Source organism: Bubalus kerabau, chromosome 18, assembly GCF_029407905.1.
Source record: "Bubalus kerabau isolate K-KA32 ecotype Philippines breed swamp buffalo chromosome 18, PCC_UOA_SB_1v2, whole genome shotgun sequence".
Classification (NCBI taxonomy): Eukaryota; Metazoa; Chordata; class Mammalia; order Artiodactyla; family Bovidae; genus Bubalus; species Bubalus kerabau.
In genome coordinates, this window is record NC_073641.1 from 33,030,544 (window position 1) to 33,049,518 (window position 18,975).

At 38.7% G+C, this 18,975-nt stretch overlaps 1 protein-coding gene across 9 annotated transcripts in view; it reads right to left on the reverse strand.

Annotated features, from left to right (window-relative positions):
* Positions 1–18,975, reverse strand: part of NNT (nicotinamide nucleotide transhydrogenase) — a 93,406-nt gene that overhangs the window by 33,980 nt on the left and 40,451 nt on the right. For all 9 annotated transcript variants that reach the window (XM_055554974.1, XM_055554975.1, XM_055554973.1 and 6 more), the window contains exons 8-16: positions 14,331–14,464; positions 13,868–14,059; positions 12,715–12,868; positions 9,589–9,750; positions 8,384–8,494; positions 7,293–7,438; positions 5,868–6,063; positions 2,182–2,415; positions 916–1,076 (exon numbers count right to left, since the gene is read on the reverse strand). In XM_055554974.1, coding sequence (XP_055410949.1) covers positions 916–1,076; positions 2,182–2,415; positions 5,868–6,063; positions 7,293–7,438; positions 8,384–8,494; positions 9,589–9,750; positions 12,715–12,868; positions 13,868–14,059; positions 14,331–14,464 — 1,490 coding nt within the window. The remainder of the gene's footprint in view (positions 1–915; positions 1,077–2,181; positions 2,416–5,867; positions 6,064–7,292; positions 7,439–8,383; positions 8,495–9,588; positions 9,751–12,714; positions 12,869–13,867; positions 14,060–14,330; positions 14,465–18,975) is intronic.

Here is an 18,975-nt window from a genome sequence, read left to right on the forward strand (position 1 = left end):
AATCATATAAAATGAAGGGATGACAGAAGATTTGAGATGGTTGGATGGCATCACCAACTTGATGGACATGAGTTTGAGCAAGTTCTGGGAGTTGGTGATGGACAGGGAAGCCTGGCGTGCTGCAGTCCATGGGGTCGCAAAGAGTCGGACACGACTGAGCGACTGAACTAAACTGAAGCAATTACTATATGTCTAACTTTGTGCTAAGCACCATAGATGACTTTTTAAATTTTTAACATAAACTTCGTCATTGAAGAATACAATGAGAGTATACTAGACAAACATGAAGTAATCCGTGAACGACACAGAACTAATACAGCAGCGCCATACACTGCTATAACAGAATGCTAAATTGTGACATACAGACTCACAGAATACTCTATGTACCCACATACTAAATGCAATAACCAGACAGGAAGAGAAGACCAACCTACCCTAGGAGGTTTCTCTGAACTCCCCCACCGAACACACAGGGTTTAATAAATGCATTTCACTTTATATGACTATTCGGCTTAATATCAGAGCTTCCGGCAAATGTGAGAGCAACCAATGGGCAGGGTCTCTCTGACACTTGTTTGAGGGCTTGCCACACAGCAGGCACCTGATGAACAGAACTGAAACCCTTGGCTCTTTAAACTCCTCTTGACCAACACACTGATCGAGTAAAAAGACCCCAGAGCGATAAAGGTGCCACATGTGACAGTCTGGACAGGAGTGAGTAAGTGAAGAGAGGGGGGATTTTATTCTTACACTTTTCTATATTGTTCAAACTCTACGAAGATGAACACATAACAGCATATTAAAACATTTTTATTCCATCAGGGGTCTTGAAGAGACAGAAATAAGGTTAGACTGTAACCTAATAAAATACTTAGTTCCTCACTAAGAACATGCTTTCCATCTCTGACCTCTTACCATGACAGCAGAGAGGGCTGACACAGAGCCCAGACAGGTGATGCCAGTGGTGAAGCTGGGGTCCATCATGAAGGGGATGATCCCACCCACGCTAGCAGCCAGCAGGCCCGCGTTGAGGAGGTGCCTCCCAGGGAGCAGGAGAGGGGCGGACTTCAGGATTCCTAGGGCAGAGGATGGGGCCATCAGAACCTAAGACGTGTCCCAAGAAATTCCCTCAAACAGTCTAAGTCATTTAATCATAAGCTACAAGATGTAATATTAGGATAAAACATACTACTTAAAACAGCACTTTATATCACCAGCTACTGAAACATGAAAACATACATTAGAGTTCTTACACATACACATTAATGGAGGTGGGAAAAGTATGGCTCAGCTTAACTCTCCTTTGATCACACAAGTTCATTACTCTTTGTCATGGAATCATGAAAAGTGATTTTTCTTCCCCATATGACCAAGACAGAAGTTAAGTGTAGTCTTATTTATTTGAAACTTCAAAACTGAGTCTTAGTCCATTCATTTTTCTGATTGTATCAACTGAGCCCATGGGAAAAGGGTCCTTGTTTGCTGCTTTTAAAGACAGAACATATCATAGGCATTAAGCTCTTCTGTGATTTTTAAGTTTCACGATGTTCCCCACTTAATTCTAACGACTTGATTACTGAGAGGCAAGACCAGGTTTTTAAATCACAAACCTGTTTTTCCAGAGACTCGCGTTTTCATGAAAACACTGAAAGCAGCTATGAGAGTTTTTTTTTTTTTCCTTCCACTTCTATTTTCATGATTGGCTTTAATGGTTGCCAAAGCTGCCACACTAAACCTCTAAAATGTGTATTTGTTTTCAAAGTAAGTACTGTATACTAATCATACAAATTTATTCAATAAGCCTCTCTCTATTCTGGGAAATCTACAAAGTTCATTTCTGTGAATGCTATACAGGCATGTCTAACCAAAAGTTATGAAGATGGCATTTTGTTCATATGTATCATCAAATGTCAACTAGTCCCTGTAGGCAAATTTCTGTGCACTAGTTTCCTCCATGAGCTGTCTCCAGAAGCCCTGGCTTCAAAGCTTTGTGAGATTTGTAAAGACCAATAAAGAGAAGCCATCTTTCTTGAGAAAAAAACTTTCATAGTGTTTCCCAGAGTCATACAAATATTCTTTGCCTAATAGGTTCTACTACTAAGCCATTTTCTGAAATTGAAATGGACCCCTGAACACCCTAAACAACAGATATTCACCTCCATGTTACACTGGATCACTTACCCTGCAATTTTCCATAGGCAACCAGAGACCCACTGAAGGTCACCCCACCAATGTAAGTACCGAGGTAGGCCACGATCTTGGTAAGGTTGGCTGCCGCATCCGTAGCGAAATGTGGATATTCTATGATGTACTCAGCTATGCATGTAAGCACAGCTGCCAACCCCACTAAACTGTGGAAAGCAGCAACTAACTGAGGTAAATCCGAAATCTGGATGCGTTTTGCAATTGTCAATCCTGTCAGGAAATAAAAGTCAAAGAAAAATTAAAGCATGACAGACCTTTGAGAATTAATCCAATAAAGTCCACAATTAAATATTACTTGGCTACACGAAAGAAGGAAATCTTGTCACTGGAACAACATGAATGGACCTTTAGGGCATTATGCTAAGTGAAATAAGCCAGACAGAGAAAGACAAATACCATATGATCTCACTTATATGTGGAATCTAAACAAACAAAGAAGCTCATAGATACAGAGAACAAATTGGTGACTGCCAGAGGCAGGAGGTAAGGGGTGGGAAGAATGGGTGAATGGGATCAAAAGGTACAAACTTCCCATTATAAAATGAGTAAGTCCTGGGGATGGAATGTACAGCATGGTGACTATAGTTAATAACAAAGCTATATTGCAGATTTGAAAGGTGCCAAGAGAGTAGATCTTAAAAATCCTCATAAAAGAAAAAAAATATTTATGTACAGTGACAAATGTTAAATAGACTTTTTGCAGCGATCATTTTGCAATATATATATATGTATATATCAAATCATTATGTTGTATATCTGAAACTAGTATATGTCAATTATTCCTCAATTTAAAAAAAGACAACACTAAGATTATCCATCACTGTCATTAATAACTACCTACTTCCTAGCAAAATACTCTCTTACAGGACTATCCAGGCAAGAACATTGGCTTAAATACCCTTTCATATAGCAGGTTCTTTCAACCACCTCATCAATGCCAACTCCAAAGAACCCAAACACATAGCATCAACTTTTCCTTACAAACTCTGAACACTCCCCTGGACTAATGCTTCTTCAGATTTCTTAAAGTTCCAACTAAACCTCTTAAATTCTCCCCACTGCATGAACAGCCTAGGCTCCCTTCCCTATTAGGCATCACTTGTCCCTTAGCACACAAGAAACAGCTGGAATGAAGGCGGCCTAGGTTTTCAGGTGGGCAGAAGGAAGCCAAGTCCAAAGGTAATGAAATGCAAATATCTGAATAGAAAACAACCAAACCAGGAGACTCTGAAGGAGTTACCTGGCTACAGGTAGATGATACAGAGGACTTGGGCTCATAATATTTGCAAAGACCACATCTAAAGGTTTTCCTGCCGTGAACCTACAGCACAAGCATTTTCCTTCAAGTGCCTTTCCAGGGACTGTAAGAAAGTATGCACCGCTTTTCCAGAGAAATAAAACGAGACGTAAAGCTAAAGCTGTGCTGGTAAGTATTTAACCACCAGCCTCCCAGGATAAAAACAGGTGTGTGTGCCTGGATGGGAGGCGAGATGGGGGGAAAATGGAAACATGTATGTATGGCCGAGTCCCTTCACTGTTCACCTGAAACTACCACAACATTGTTAATCAACTATACACAATACAAAATAAGTAAAAAAATTAATAGATTAGAGAATGCTCCTTTTTCCTATTCTCAAAAAAGATTCATGTAAAAATGGTGTTTCATTTTTCCCTTAACTATTTAGAAAAATTCACTAGTAAAACTATGAACTTTTCTGAAAGAATGCTTGTTTCAATTTCAATAGCTGTAAATCTTTATTATAAATTTTAAAATCTCAGCCTATATCATTCTTGGGAATATATAGTTATAAAATTATGCATAACACTATTTTATTACCTTTAATATAATTTATCTTTTTATTACCTTTTTAATAGCTGTAGATCTAAGTCATTACTTTCTTATCCACTGAAATGATATATACAATTATATATGTATAATTATACATATATTTGTATTACTCTTCCCAATCTTAGAATACTGTCGATTTTATACTTAAATAAACCAACTTTAAGTTTTTTAAAAAAAGTGTGCGTGTGTGTGTGTGTGTGTGTAAATATAGGAGGTTTTACTTATAAATAGGTATGTGGTATACAAGTTTCAAAAAATAAAAATATATACAATATTCTTTATTGTAAGCTTCATCTAGCCAATTGACTTTCACCAAATGCTTTTGTTGATTTTTGCCAAACTCTGGTACCTGCAGCCAACCTAGTGTTTGCAACTGATGAATGAGTATAGTTCCCACATGAATGCTGGTTGAGATTTTTGTTTAACAAATAAAATGACAGTGAAACAACGAGGTGCATGTAAGAGCTTCACTCACTGTCAACCATGTGAGTGGGAATTCCGCTGAATCTGAAAATAGTTTCCAAATACTAGAAGAATATTCAATTTTTTTGTGCAATTCACAATATAATGGCTACAGACAAAACACACATTTAAATTTAAACTGCATTAACATTTTCTCCATCACTTTCTTAGGTCTGGACAATCAACAAAACAGTAAATGAATCCCAGATTTGTAGCATTTGTTGACCTATATGGTGTAAATACAACTGCCATGGCTAATCTGAAGCTACAATGTGAAGGCATTAAATATGGATTCAGGAAAAGATGCACAGAAGCCCATAATTACATAGTATTTCTACCACACAGACATAAGACACGTGGATAATCTCAAAAGTGGAGATAATACTGCTACTGCTGCTGCTGCTACGTCACTTCAGTCGTGTCCGACTCTGTGCGACCCCATAGACGGCAGCCCACCAGGCTCCCCCGTCCCTGGGATTCTCCAGGCAAGAACACTGGAGTGGGTTGCCATTTCCTTCTCCAGTGCATGAAAATGAAAAGTGAAAGGGAAGTCGCTCAGTGGTGTCCGACTCTTCGCGACCCCATGGACTGCAGCCTACCAGGCTCCTCCATCCATGGGATTTTCCAGGCAAAAGTACTGGAGTGGGGTGCCATCGTCTTCTCCGGGAGATAATAAAAGCTAGTTAATTCATTAGAAAGTCATGAGTATTCAGGATTATTACCTTTGTTTCTAATTCATTTAGTTTTAAGTTTATATAATTTAATTTTTTATAATGGCTGTGTTAACAACCAGTCCAAAAGATTCCTGAAAATTTAACAATCAACCACAACACACCACGGAATAAAATTAAAACAGTGATTTTTCTGCTGGCACATGTTTTCCGTGTTTTTAACAGGTCTGAAGCCGGATCGTCTGCTGTTATTTAAACCCAGCAGAATAAAACATGAGCCTACAGACAGTACACACATACAAGTATTCTAATCTCCTGTTCTATTATCAGCTAAAGGAACAGTCAGTAAAGGAAAACAAGAACTGAGTAAAGGCACTTCTTAGCCCACTTTTGTGACACAGTTCATATTACTCAATGTTTTAAAATGTTTATTTCTGAATGACAATTATAATACCAACTGTGATGACTTTTGCCAAAATATTTACTGAAGCAACTTCCGTAATAGGCAACTTAATTCCTTTGTCAATACAGGCTTCAAACACACACATATATATTCAGAAACTGAAGTGCAAGTAAAAGTTCTTACTCCTAACAACATACTCCTAAATCTCTGAGCCTAACTGCCTTCAGGTATTCAAAGGACATGCGTTTATATAAAGGCAGAACCCACAAGTGCTTACCAATGGTACCGCCCAAAGCCATTGCTCCAGACATCTGAGCTAACAATTCTGGACATGGTTTTAGGCCTCCGAGGGTGGCTGCCAGGCCTCCAGCCACCCCAATCATGCCCAGGGCATTGCCAAGACGTGCAGTCCCCTGGGTGGAAAGCCCGGCCAGGGCACCAACACAGCAAAGACCGGAGCCCAGGTACATAATCTTTTCAAAGGAAAAGGAGGAAACAGAGAGAGAAGTTATCAAAAACTTTCAGTCCATCAGCTTAAAAACTACTTCAAGGAAACATGATTCTCTAAGACATTTCTAAGGACAATTTTAAAGTCAGACAATTTTAAAGTTAAAAGAGCCAATATGATCTATTCTTTTAATATTTCAATATATATTCCTATCCATTGGGGATATTAACACACTAAATACTTTAAATTGTACTTGCAATTAAACCATTTACGTACACTGATTTCTTCTGGACTTGATAGCATACAAATGCATATAAAAGTATGCATTTAAATTTAAATGGAATTATTATGGGATCTAGACCTGACCCAATGTTATAAGGGAGCCAACCCTGTGAGGCTGTAAGTGCCAGAGACCATGCTATATACGTTACATAAGTTATAACCCAGTCTCATGAGATTCACAGGAGGAGAGAATCATCATCCTCATTTTATAAAAGAAAATCAATGCATAAAGAGGCTACATAATTTTTCTAAGGACAAATAATCATTAAATAGCAAATCTGGGATGCTGACATAAATTTCCCTGACTCACTGCTCTAACTCTTCTCAAAGACTGTGTTCATTCAACAACATACGTGTTAGAAACAGCAGAAACTAAGGGAGACATGATTTTTTGGCTGTCAGAGAGGCTGCACTCTAAAATAGTCATTGAAAAGAAAGGTATGACTGAGTTCAGAACAAAGCTGAATCTCTATTATAAATTATATTTAGATACGGAACTTTCCAAACTTCAACTTGATTATTTCTGTTTTCCTACTCAGCATTCATTTTAAAATTTTCTTTTTTAAATGCGCTGGCATAACATCTGCCAGATCCATAGAGGAAATAAATAAATAGGAAAAGGACTGACAGTATTTTAATAAAAAATTTTCAAGTTCTTAACTGATTATTTCATTGTATCCCCACAAAAATCCAGCTAGGTACATAAAAAGGACACTTATAACCTTCTTGACTCTTTTTACATATGGAAAAATGTAGGGACAAAAAGATAAAGCCATATTTGCAGAGTTAGCGGCCAAAGCTGCCTCTAGAATCCAGGGTCCTGATTCTTAAGAGGATGAGAATGTTCTATTTGATCAAGATGCTTCAAGAGTTACTGTCGTATTTGATTAGTGGAATTAGAATTCTGGTAATGGTAATCTCACCAGGACGAAGACACAGTACCAAAAAAAAGCTTTCAAAAGAGATTCTCACCTGTTCAATGTTATAACCACTGTAGAGGGAGGCTAAATATCCTCCAACAAAGGTTCCAGCAGGGAGCAGATACAGGTAATTATACTCCGGAGGGTCAGTGGGACGCTTGAACATGTCCAGCATTCTCTGAGTCACCAGAAAGCCACCTTATCAAAGTAAATATAAAACAAAAAGAGGTATCTTAAGCAACATACTTTTTAAAGCGCTACGATTTTTCTATGTTAAGCATACCTTTATCATCTAGGAATAACTACCATTTTAAGTTAATATTTTAAAACCTCAAAATTAGAAGTTATTCTATCATTCGAGCCAGTTACATTGAAGGGGGAACCCTAGAGACATTCAGGAAGAAAATGTGCTATCAGAGCACAGAACCAACTATTTCTGCATGACTAAAAATAAACAAGATATTCAAATAGCTCAGGAAAGTAAAAGATCAAAAGGCCAGTATTTTTTTTCTTATAGATTATTCTATTTGTTAAACCCCAGAATAAGTGGTTTTAAAAAATACCGTATCAGCAAGTACTAGGTCTGCTGGACACATTAAAGAATTTTTAGCTACAAAATAGCATCAAATGGGTTTCATACACAAGTCATGTGCTAGGCTTTCAGTTTTCAGGAACATGGGACAGGATAAGGCAAAAGGCTAAAGTTTTATCTAAAATTATACTTATTTAAAGATGCTATGGTGATAGATCTGCTGCTGCTACTGCTGCTAAGTCACTTCAGTCGTGGCCAACTATGGTGATAGATCTAAGTCAGCTTAATTCAAAACTATGCATGCAATAACCTTCCAGTTAACCTGAAACAAGACATCATTTTATTTGTTTTGGGGCATTCAGGGGTAGGGGTGCTCTTTTATCAAAAAGTTTCTAAATATTACCAATGGGCAAAAATAACCAATTCCCCTTCACATAGAGCATTTATAATCTGAGTGAAACATTTTTTAAAAGGCATGATTAAATTCTTAAAATCAGAATGTTTATTTTATATATTTAATATATATATTGTAACAAATATATATCATTTTATATTTGCTTCTCATGTCCCCACCAAAAACAGCACTCTGGATTCTTTCCCCGTCCTCATACCTGCAATGTTGACTGAGGATATGAATGTAGCAAGAGCAGCAAGGCCCTGAGAAGTTGTGGAAGGATACAAGTGTCCTCCCATCAGCACCAACCCACCGACTGCAGTCAACCCTGGGAAGAAAGCACGCGTGTGGTAAACAGAAACAATCACGCTGCCAAAGCAAATGTCATTAGTGACAAACCTCACAAGCACACGCACCATGAAAGAGAAAGTTCCCACACACATTCTCACTGAAGTACTTTCGTGGGCAAAGAGTTGACAAAACATTTTCTCTTTTTGCGTAAGAATTTTAACCTTGAACTTTCTAGCTCTGTTCCCCTGATAATGATATAAAGCAACGATGTTATTAGATGACATTACTTGTGGTGAAAAGGGACCTCTGCTGGATACGAAGCATCCGAACTGGAAAATGCTATACATGAACTAAATATGATGGTGAGAGCCCACAGCTTTGGGCTTTCCTGAGTAGACTACTTCTTGGAATTGGATTTGTTCCCGGTGGAGATTTCCTGGTGACTCAGACGGTAAAGAATCCGCCTGCAGTGTGGGAGACCTGGGTTCGATCCCTAGGTTGGGAAGATCCCCTGGAGAAGGGAATGACAACCCACTCCAGTACTTTTGCCTGGAGAATTCCAATGACAGAGGATCCTGGTGGGCTACAGTCCATGGGGTTGCAAAGAGTTAGACACGACTGAGTGACTTTCACCTCACTGGTGGAGATCCTGAAAGCTATGCCTGTGGCAAGAGACGCTCACCAGGGCCATGAGGTTTCCTAGCCAGCGGCTCCCATATCTGTCCAATGTGGGTCTCATTCCTCAGATCTGAGCCATCGCTAGGGACCACAGAGAACAGTCTTGGGAAGAGCCGTGTGCACTACTGCATGAACCATCATGCTCCTATGAAACTCTGCTTCCAAATTTCTTTGGAGGAATCGTTTCTTTAAAGGAAATCATAACTGAAAGAAGAAACAGTGGCTCTGCCCTGCTTGAAATGGGGGCAGCCCAAAGGCTTGACACACCTCCCTGGCTTCTTACTTCCAAACCCCACCCCTCCACCTCTGGGAGCCCAAGTCACCACAACCACCACCACGATGCCAAGCCCTACAATTTGGAAACACAAACTTTATCAACCTCGTGGAAAGCACTGTGTGAGTTGAACAAGCCCTTGAAAACCTAAGATGAGGGAAAACAAGAGGGGAACAAACCTGAGATTGCATTAGTCACAGACATTAGCGGTGAGTGGAGAGCAGGAGTCACTCCCCAGACAGTATGGTAGCCTACGATGCCAGCCAAGCCGAAGGTGGTCACCATCTGGGAAAAGGCTAAATTGGGAGCCGCGATGCCCAAACCTAGTATCCCAGTGAGACCTGGAGAAACAGGAAAGAGTGTGAGCTCACATCCAGTTATCTCAGGAGGATTAAAAGCACACGCACACCACACACAAACAAACATGTGGCATAGTCAAGGCTTTAAAATTCCACACCCTTGCAAATAATGAGGTTTTTTTTTTTAAAGACATTTCCTTATTGGGAAAGGAGGTGTAAGTGAGTTAAAGGTATTGTGAGCAAAACTCAACTTCTTGACCACCACCACCATCCCCTAAAATAAACTGTAAACATCTAGTAAAATTTATGAGTCACCTTAATAATAATTTGCACATTTTCCTCTGCATAACTTGTCCTCTTCTCTGCTTTAACTTTCATTGACAATGTCACATGTGTTTATACAAGTGTTTTTATTCCAGAATTATAGGCCTATAAAGGATCTACCAAAGCATTTGCTACTTGGGCAAGACACAACCTTTATAAGACAGACTTTGGGGAGGCCCACTTCATGTCACTCTCAGATTTGGCTGGGAAGAGGGATTTTAAAAGAGTAGGAAGGGTTTCATCCACTCCAGCACCTCCCCAAAACATATGGCTTCCACCCACCCGGGACAGAAGTTTTGCAATTGCTCCTGAATCTGGACTGGACTGCTGGCCAGGGCAGTCAGCTCCAGCCTCAATACCAAGTCAGCAAACAGGATTTTACAAAGAAAAAGGGAAAAAAATACAAATTAAATTAAGAATGTGCAGAATACAAACACTCAGCTCTCAACATACATCTTTAATTATCACCTTTCCTAACAGCAAACATGTGGATGGCTGTTCTGCAACAGAAGAAAGGGTTACCTAGCGGTCAGTGAAAACCAAATCATAATGGATGACCAGGATGCTGGAATTTAACTTCCTTGAATAAGGTACATTTTCCCCCTTGATATGGACTATTTCTTTACAAGTGGCAAAGCTGAAACATTAGCAACTGACAAGTTACTTTAAATTATTCAGTAAGACTGTATTTTTAAATTTTTTTATTTTGTTTATTGGACACCCCACATGGCATAGTTCCCCATGATCTTAGCTCCCCAACCAGGGACTGAACCAGTGTTCCCTTCAGTACAAGTGTGGAGTCTTAACCACTGGACCACTAGGGAAGTTTATGCAGTTTTATTTCCCTACCCACATATAAGATTTCCAGGGCTCCCATGAATGGCCTGTTAACCATCTGGAGGGAGAGTAAGACAGAATATTGTTTTGAGCTTCAGTTAAACATCAGAGAATCTGTGCAGGGTTATATTTAAGGATATGTTTTCTTAAGCTAGGCTGCCTGCTTCAAATTCTGGCTCTACTGCTTGCTAGCTGTGTGATCTTAGGCAACTTACTTATCCTGTCTGTGCTCCAGTATTCTCTGTAACATTATTAATCCTTTCTGTCTTCATCTAGAAAAAGAAAATAATAATATGCCGAACTCACTGAGTTCTTACAAGGAATAAATGAGCTAAGGCATGTGAAGTGTTTAGCATGATGCCCTAGCACTCACTAAATGCCCACATTAGTTATGAAGCAGTAAGTTCTCATCACCTGCAGTCAACTGTGTTGGCCAAGATAGAAACTCCTCAGCTGAAGGTTTCTTATTAACTATTTAATAAACTAAAGTCTTTTCATTTGACATTCATTAATGTCAAATATGCTACATTCAGTCTCTATGATAAAGGAAAAAGAAAAAAAGGAAAAAAAGCAAATCACATTTTTTGAAGAAAGCTAGTTAAATAGATTCTAACATATGGTAGAAGCGTTCAAGAAAAACACTTGGCTTTATTATAAAGGAGGAACTTTTAGGGTACAAAAAAATAAATAGAAGGCCATCCCTTTATTCACTGGGATATGCCACTGTCACATCTATTAAAACGCAATAAACTTTGACTCAATAAACGTAAGAGAAACCTAGAAAAATAAATCACTGTTATATCTCACTACATTTCCTTATGAATCCCAAAGAGAAATGGAAATTTACAACCTACTGACCATACTCTCCTTGTACAACACAATTATATGGTTCCTTCTTTTTAATAAGTAAGTGCAAGTAGGGACACTGCTCCATCTATTCACAATGTTCACAACTAAAGGCTTTTTCAGTCATTTTGCTGAGACTTGCTCTTTATTCAAGGAGAGTTACATATTTAGCTTAAAACATCTGGCCTCACATGGGAATTTGGAGAATGCTGAGGCTACAAGAATTCTGTGTGCTTGGTACCAGTCTTTAATTCTTTATAGTTTGCTTTTGTTTGTATTTTGGCTCTCACAGATCTAAACATTTTTAATTCATTCTATGAGACAGAAACCGACTTAAAATCAAATTTCCGTATTTCAAATTCTAACAATTCATAGCCAGAATGAATATTTATCACTACTTTATGACAATTCTTTAGTGTCTTCATGAAGATAACTGGAAAATGAAGAATCTATGTTAAACTATAAAGAAAGAGATAAAAACTGAATTTTTTTTACTAGATGAATAACTTACAGTTTATTCTTAAAAGCAAATATTTGGTCCCCCCATCTTACCCAGAGATGCAGATAATCACAAGTGATGTTTTATAAACCACAAAAAATAAATCAATAACCACATTTAGATGAACTTTATAACAACACAATCTGACATACATCATTACTCTTTATATTTGGTGTATATATATAAAAACATTAAAAATTATATTTTAAATGTTTTTTATAAAAGAAAAGTATTAACCACCTATGTATTATTTCTCACTTGTTCATTCCAGCATTTACCCCAGTGCCTGCATCTCTGAGAGTGGACAATGCAGTCTCCAAGTCCACAGAGGTGGGACAGGTGACATGTCACATGTGAAAACTGCTTCTAACAAGGTCAAGTCCTGAGAATCCAATGAATGACAACTGCATTTCATTTACTAACTCTGACAGTTAATATATTACTCACATAATACAGTCATAATTCAAAGAAGTCTAAATCTTCATAGAAGGAATCCTTACCTGCCGTATAGACAGAAGCCGATGTCATCGTCTTCCTGAAGGGCGTGATAGTAGCTGCTTTTTCAGCCTCCAGCTCTGCCACTGTCTTCTGTTTTACTGGGGCACCTTGAGGAATATTTTTCGGTGTGGGAGCAGGGAAAATCACTTGGCCATCCTAACAGAAATTAGAAGAACTGCACTTTTTAAGCCATCCAGCATTCAGTCAATTCAGTGTTGCAGAAAAACTCTTTGAAAAACAATTTTAAATAAATATAGAAGTTCATATAATTTATAACATCATTTTATATAAATATATAACATGTGCATGCATGTTAAGTCACTTCCATCAGTCGTGTCCGACTCTCTGTGACCCTACGGACTACAGCCCACCAGGCTCCGCTGTCCGTGGGATTCTCTAGGCAAAGTGGGTTGCCATGCCCTCCTCCAGAGGATCTTCCTGACCCAGGGACTGAACCCACTTCTCTTATGTCTCCTGTACTGGCAGGTAGGTTCTTTACCATTAGCACCACATACATGTACATAAATATATAATGGCTGTGTCACGAAAACACACATAGATGTACAATTAGTATGTGCATAGAATATATAAGGAAGAAAATAGAACTTAAAAGTAGATAGGCGGGGGAATGTTTAATTTTTACTTTATTCAGTTCTGGGGGTTTTGTTTGTTTTCTGTTTTTCAAAAGCAATACATATTTTAGGTGCTGCTGCTGCTAAGTCGCTTCAGTCGTGTCCGACTCTGTGCGACTCCATAGACGGCAGCCCACCAGGCTCCCCTGTCCCTGGGATTCTCCAGGCAAGAATACTGGAGTGGGTTGCCATTTCCTTCTCCAATGCATGAAAGTGAAAAGTGAAAGCGAAGTCGTTCAGTCGTGTCCGACTCTTCGCGACCCCATGGACTGCAGCCTACCAGGCTCCTCCGCCAATGGGATTTTCCAAGCAAGAGTACTGGAGTGGGGTGCCATTGCCTTCTCCTATTTTTTTTAGGTGAGTCACATGTATATCTGCAATATTTTTCTTTAAGTTGTTCTGGATTTTTAAATAATTTTTATTGGCATAAACCCAACACATTGCTATAGGATTCTTCCATAAACAAAAATCCTAGAACAAATGCAAAATGAAAACACAGGAAGGAATAGATCTCTTTACTCACCTTCATCACTACGGTTCCTCTAATGACGTGACCCATTGTACCAAAGTCAAAGTCATCTTTCACTTCAAAGTAAAAATTATCTTTGTCTGGGCTGATGGCCTTCAGAAGCTTGGTGATGTTGTTGGAATACAGGGTGCTGGCCTGAGTGGCCATTCGGCTGGGAAGGTCTGTGTAGCCTATGTGAGTAATTCCCTAAATGAATAAAAATACAGTCAGAAAGGTCTATTACTAAATGCTCACATTCTTTCCAGGACAATTCTCAACCAAGGCTAAGTTTTGAAATTATACATCTTTATATACACATGAATACATATTTCAAAAAGAGCTTTAAATGTGACTATTTTTAATTTTAGAAAATTTCCAGCCTCAGTTTCTCTCAATATTTAAAGCAAAAAACACCCTCTCACAAATCACTAAAAGATGAAGGATCAGGATCATAGCAAGAGGAAGCTCTGAGCTATACCTTATGAACATAAAGTTCTCCTGGCTTGGTGGTTTCAAAGTTTCCGCCAGCCTCAGCAGCTAAATCCACAACAACTGAACCTTCCTTCATGGACTCAATCATTTCTTTATTAAACAAAATGGGAGCTTTTTTACCTAGTAAAACCAAAGAAAACAGAAAACAGTATAAAGCATATGTGAGTTTTTAAAACTCTATATTCTGATTATTACGGTAGTCTCTGAATACTCACAAATTGAACCCTTTCAAGAAACCCCTTAAAGCTCATAACAAAGGTTAAGGCTGGTCACCTAAGGAAGAAATGGGATGAGCATGAGCCGCAAAGCCAATGGGCAGGAAGGACCCACTGAATTAGCAAACAACACTTGCCATCTGCTAACCACAGAAACCTCAACTAGCACTGCTCTTTCCAGCTGGTTTACACCCAGCTCCACTTGTGAAAAAAAAAAAAAAATCAACATTTTGCCTTTTTTTTGTAAATGCTTAATAAATAAGCTAGTAAGGAAACTGTGTGCATGCAAATTGGACAGTTCATAAACATCACAATGTCAAGGGAATATTCAGTAGTAATCTATGAATTCCAACATAGTATTTCCAGTCATCTGAACCAATGTCACCAGATTTTCCCACATACTATATTGTGCTGTGCGTGCCAAGTCGCCTCAGTCATGTCCAACTCTTTGTGACGCCATGGACTGTAGCCCGCCAGGCTCCTCTGTCCAAGGGGTTTCTCCAGGCAAGTATATTGGAGTGGGCTGCCCTCCTCCAGGTGATCTTCCCAACCCAAGGATCGAACCCCACATCTCTTATGGCTCCTGCGTTGGCAAACAGGTTCTTTACTACTAGCACCACTTGGAAACCTTAAGTTAACAGGATAACTTCAAGAAGAGACAGAGGAGTACCATGATATGGAAATAACAGAACACCAGAACTCCAAAACATCTTAGAAATCACCCATACATTTTTATTCCCACTCAACGAAAGTATTTATTCTGTACCTCTGTTGAGTCGAGTTCCATGACTGGTGCTGGGAATTTACTGGTAGATAAACAGAAAAGATCCCTGTTCTCATGGAGCATACTCTTCACGAGATATTTCACACTTTAAATCATATACTAATTCTTACATAGAGGATAAAGCACCGAACACAAGGATTTTTCAAGCTAACATACATCAATCAGTATGTTCAACAGGGGCTCCCATGGTGGGTATAATATCTTGTTCAAGTTTCACAAAACAATGTAAATATCTAAGCCAAAAGAAAAAGGGCATGAACTTGTGAGACTGACTATCGGAAAGCAGAGAGCTAATAGGCTAATTATTTCTTCTTCTGAAAGTTTTCAACTCTGAGTGAATTTTAGTAAAAACACTGTCAATTTTATAAATGGAAATCAACTAAAAGTAAAATTTTCATTATAATAATCTGTTTCTCAGACTATTTGACTGGAATACATGTGATTTGAAAAAGAAAAATAACCTTTCTTTGTAGCACATGTGAAAAAAACAGCTATAAAGATACAAGTGGGTGTACCTCCTTTCTCAATGCAAACTCAACACTTCCAAGACCAAGCCCAACTCCTAAGTCTCCTGTGACTGAAGGCCTTTCTCCCCCAGCTGAAGCGCTCTGCCTAGCATTCCTTCTCATTACTGCTCCAGTGGACTGTCTGCTTCAACCATACTGGTTTTTTAGGGAAGATCTGGGGCTCTCTTCTGAGTCCCCGTGGAAAGGAGCAAGAATGAGGAGGTCTTTGCTTCCCTGATAGCTCAGTTGGTAAAGAATCCGCCTGCAATGCAGGAGACCTCCTGTTCGGTTCCTGGGTTGGGATGATCCCCTAGAGAAGGGATAGGCTACCCACTCCAGTATTCTTGGGCTTCCCTGGTGGCTCAGATGGTAAAGAATCTGCCTGCAATGCAGGAGACCTGGGATCAAACCCTGGGTTGGGAAGATCCCCTGGAGAAGAGAAAGGCTACCCATTCCAGTATTCTGGCCTGGAGAAGTCCATGGGGGTCGCAAAGAGCCAGGCACGATGGAACGAATTTCACTTCACTTTCCCAAAACAACTCCCAGAAGTCCTGGTGGCTTCACTACTCAAAATTCTCTGGAATTTTGAATTCCTTTCCTCTAAGCTCCCACGCTACAGTCCAATAAAGGCACCCTCAATATTTTAACCTTTACTCGAGCATGGGAATTTGGGGATACAAACCACACACATCTGAGGACTCTCCAAAATAAAGGTCATGCTGCTCAGTTCTGCAGTTATTTAAAGCTATGGGTGATAGAGTTGCTTCCACATAAGGGAGCAAATTTAAAGGGGTAAATTTGACTGTCGTCACTACCCACCTCGAGTGCCTCATCTCTACTAAGCCCCATCTAATAGAGCCTCATCTCTATTAACCAGACTCATGTTTGTCACAGTTTTTTATCCCACCTGTCTTGTGCCCTCTGGTCTTAGGCTGACATGCCTTAAACTACTCTTTTGGCTATAGCCAATTTAGATACAGGTCTACCCCCTTGGGTGACTTCTAACTGCACCGACTTTACAACCATCGACCTCACAAATTTGATTTGGCATCTAACTAACATCTCCTGCCCCCAAAATTCTGAACTCCTTCTTCCTTCTGAGATAACTATAGCTATAGCTCAGACCCTGGATCTGTAATGCTGCCCACTTTGTAAGATGTCAAGTGGCCAAAACCATTTAGGCTCCCTACAAAGCATCTAATGTACCACCTATTTCTCTTCTTTGATTTTACCTATTCAACCTACACAAAGCCATTCTACAGTGGCTCACACACACACATATTTTTGCTGCAACAGAGATAACAGGTGGTCTGACCGTATTATCACTCTGAAATTCAATCTCTTTGAAAGAATAGCATTTTCTTTCACATAAAATATTTTATTTAGTATATAGCCAAATAATGGGAATGCAAGTCAAAAAAATATATTTAAAGTCACAGAGGAATGTTTAAAAAAACATGGAATTATTACAAGTAAAAAGTATACAACAAAACAGTATGTATAGGATGCTCCCATTTAGTAAAAAATAAAATTATACACATATATATGAATGTTTCAAGCATACACACACACACACAAAATACTACAAATACTATATAGTTCCTGGGCTTCCCTGGTAACTCAGCTGGTAAAGAATTCACCTGCAATGCAGGAGACCCCAGTTTGATTCCTGGGTCAGGAAGATCCCCTGGAGGAGGGCATGGCAACCCACTCTAGTATTGCCTGGAGAATTCCATGGACAAGATAGCCTGGCGGGCTGTAGTCCATGGGGTCACAAACAGTCAGACGTGACTGAGTGACTAAGTACACATGTATATAGTTCCTAGCAAATTTTATAGAGTACGTTTAACAGCATCAGGATATCTTTGAGTGGTAAGACTAATTTATTTTCTTCTTTATGCTTTTTCTTATCTTCCAAGTTTTCTAGAAGAGCTTGCTTTAATGTTATTGCTTTAAAAATTCAATAAGGGCTACAGGGAATACAATGATGAATGTAACAGTGCAGCTGTCTTCAAGAACTCACATGTGGACTAATTTTTTGAAAATTCTGAAAAGTGCAGAAATGCAAATTAAAAACAGAAGGGAAAAAACAGAGCCAAAAGAGGAGCAGAATAGTACATAAAAATTCCAAATGAGCAAATCCTCAAAAGATTAGGTCAAGAGAGGGAAAGACGGAGAAGGAAATTTCAAAATACTATCTTACCCTGATGGCCTACTGTGACAAAAATGTAATAAATGCTAAGTGTGGCATTACAAAATGGAAAGAACAAAAATTAATAAGATGATTAGTTAGCTTTTCAGGAGAAAATCTACCCAAACCTAACATTTATTTCAAATTAAACTCTGAACTCTATAGGTTAGAATTAATTATAAAGGAATCACCCCACAAAGAGAAGAAGAAAAGATATCCTTGGTAAATCTCGCTCTTGTCTTTAGACTGAAAAGTACTTCTTAAATTTCAGCAATGGGAAAAATTACAAAGGAAAACATCAAGAAATTTAAATATGAAAAGGTATATATTACTATCCTCAGAAGAACATAAACATGACAAAAAATTAATACAATAAAAAGTTCACGGAAATTCAAATAGAAACAAAACACTACACTAAGATCCTAACAGATAAATGAGCAGCAAATGCAAATGGCTAATTCAATAGAAAGGTAACAACCCAATGAAAACAGTTCACCCTCAGTAAGAACCAAAGAAATGTGAGAACACACACATATATATACTACCATGTGTAAAACAGATAGCTGGTTGGAAGCTCCTATACAGCACAGAGAGCTCAGCTGGGTGTTCTGTGATGACCTAAAGGGGTAGGATGCGGGGTGGCGTGGAAGGGAGGCTCAAGAGAGAAGGCATAAATGCACACATATAACTGATTTATGCTGCTGCATAGCAGAAACTAACACAACATTGTAAAGCAATTATAATCCAATCTAAAAAAATAATATATTAAAAAAAGAAAGAAAAAGAAATGCAAATACAAAGAATGGGATATATTTTTGCCCTCAAACTGAAAGAGTCAACAAAATCTTGAATACTGCTGAAATCAAACAATTAATTGGACGATCTACTGATGAGATTATGAACTGCATAATTTTCCAGGAAAGCATAGTTTATAT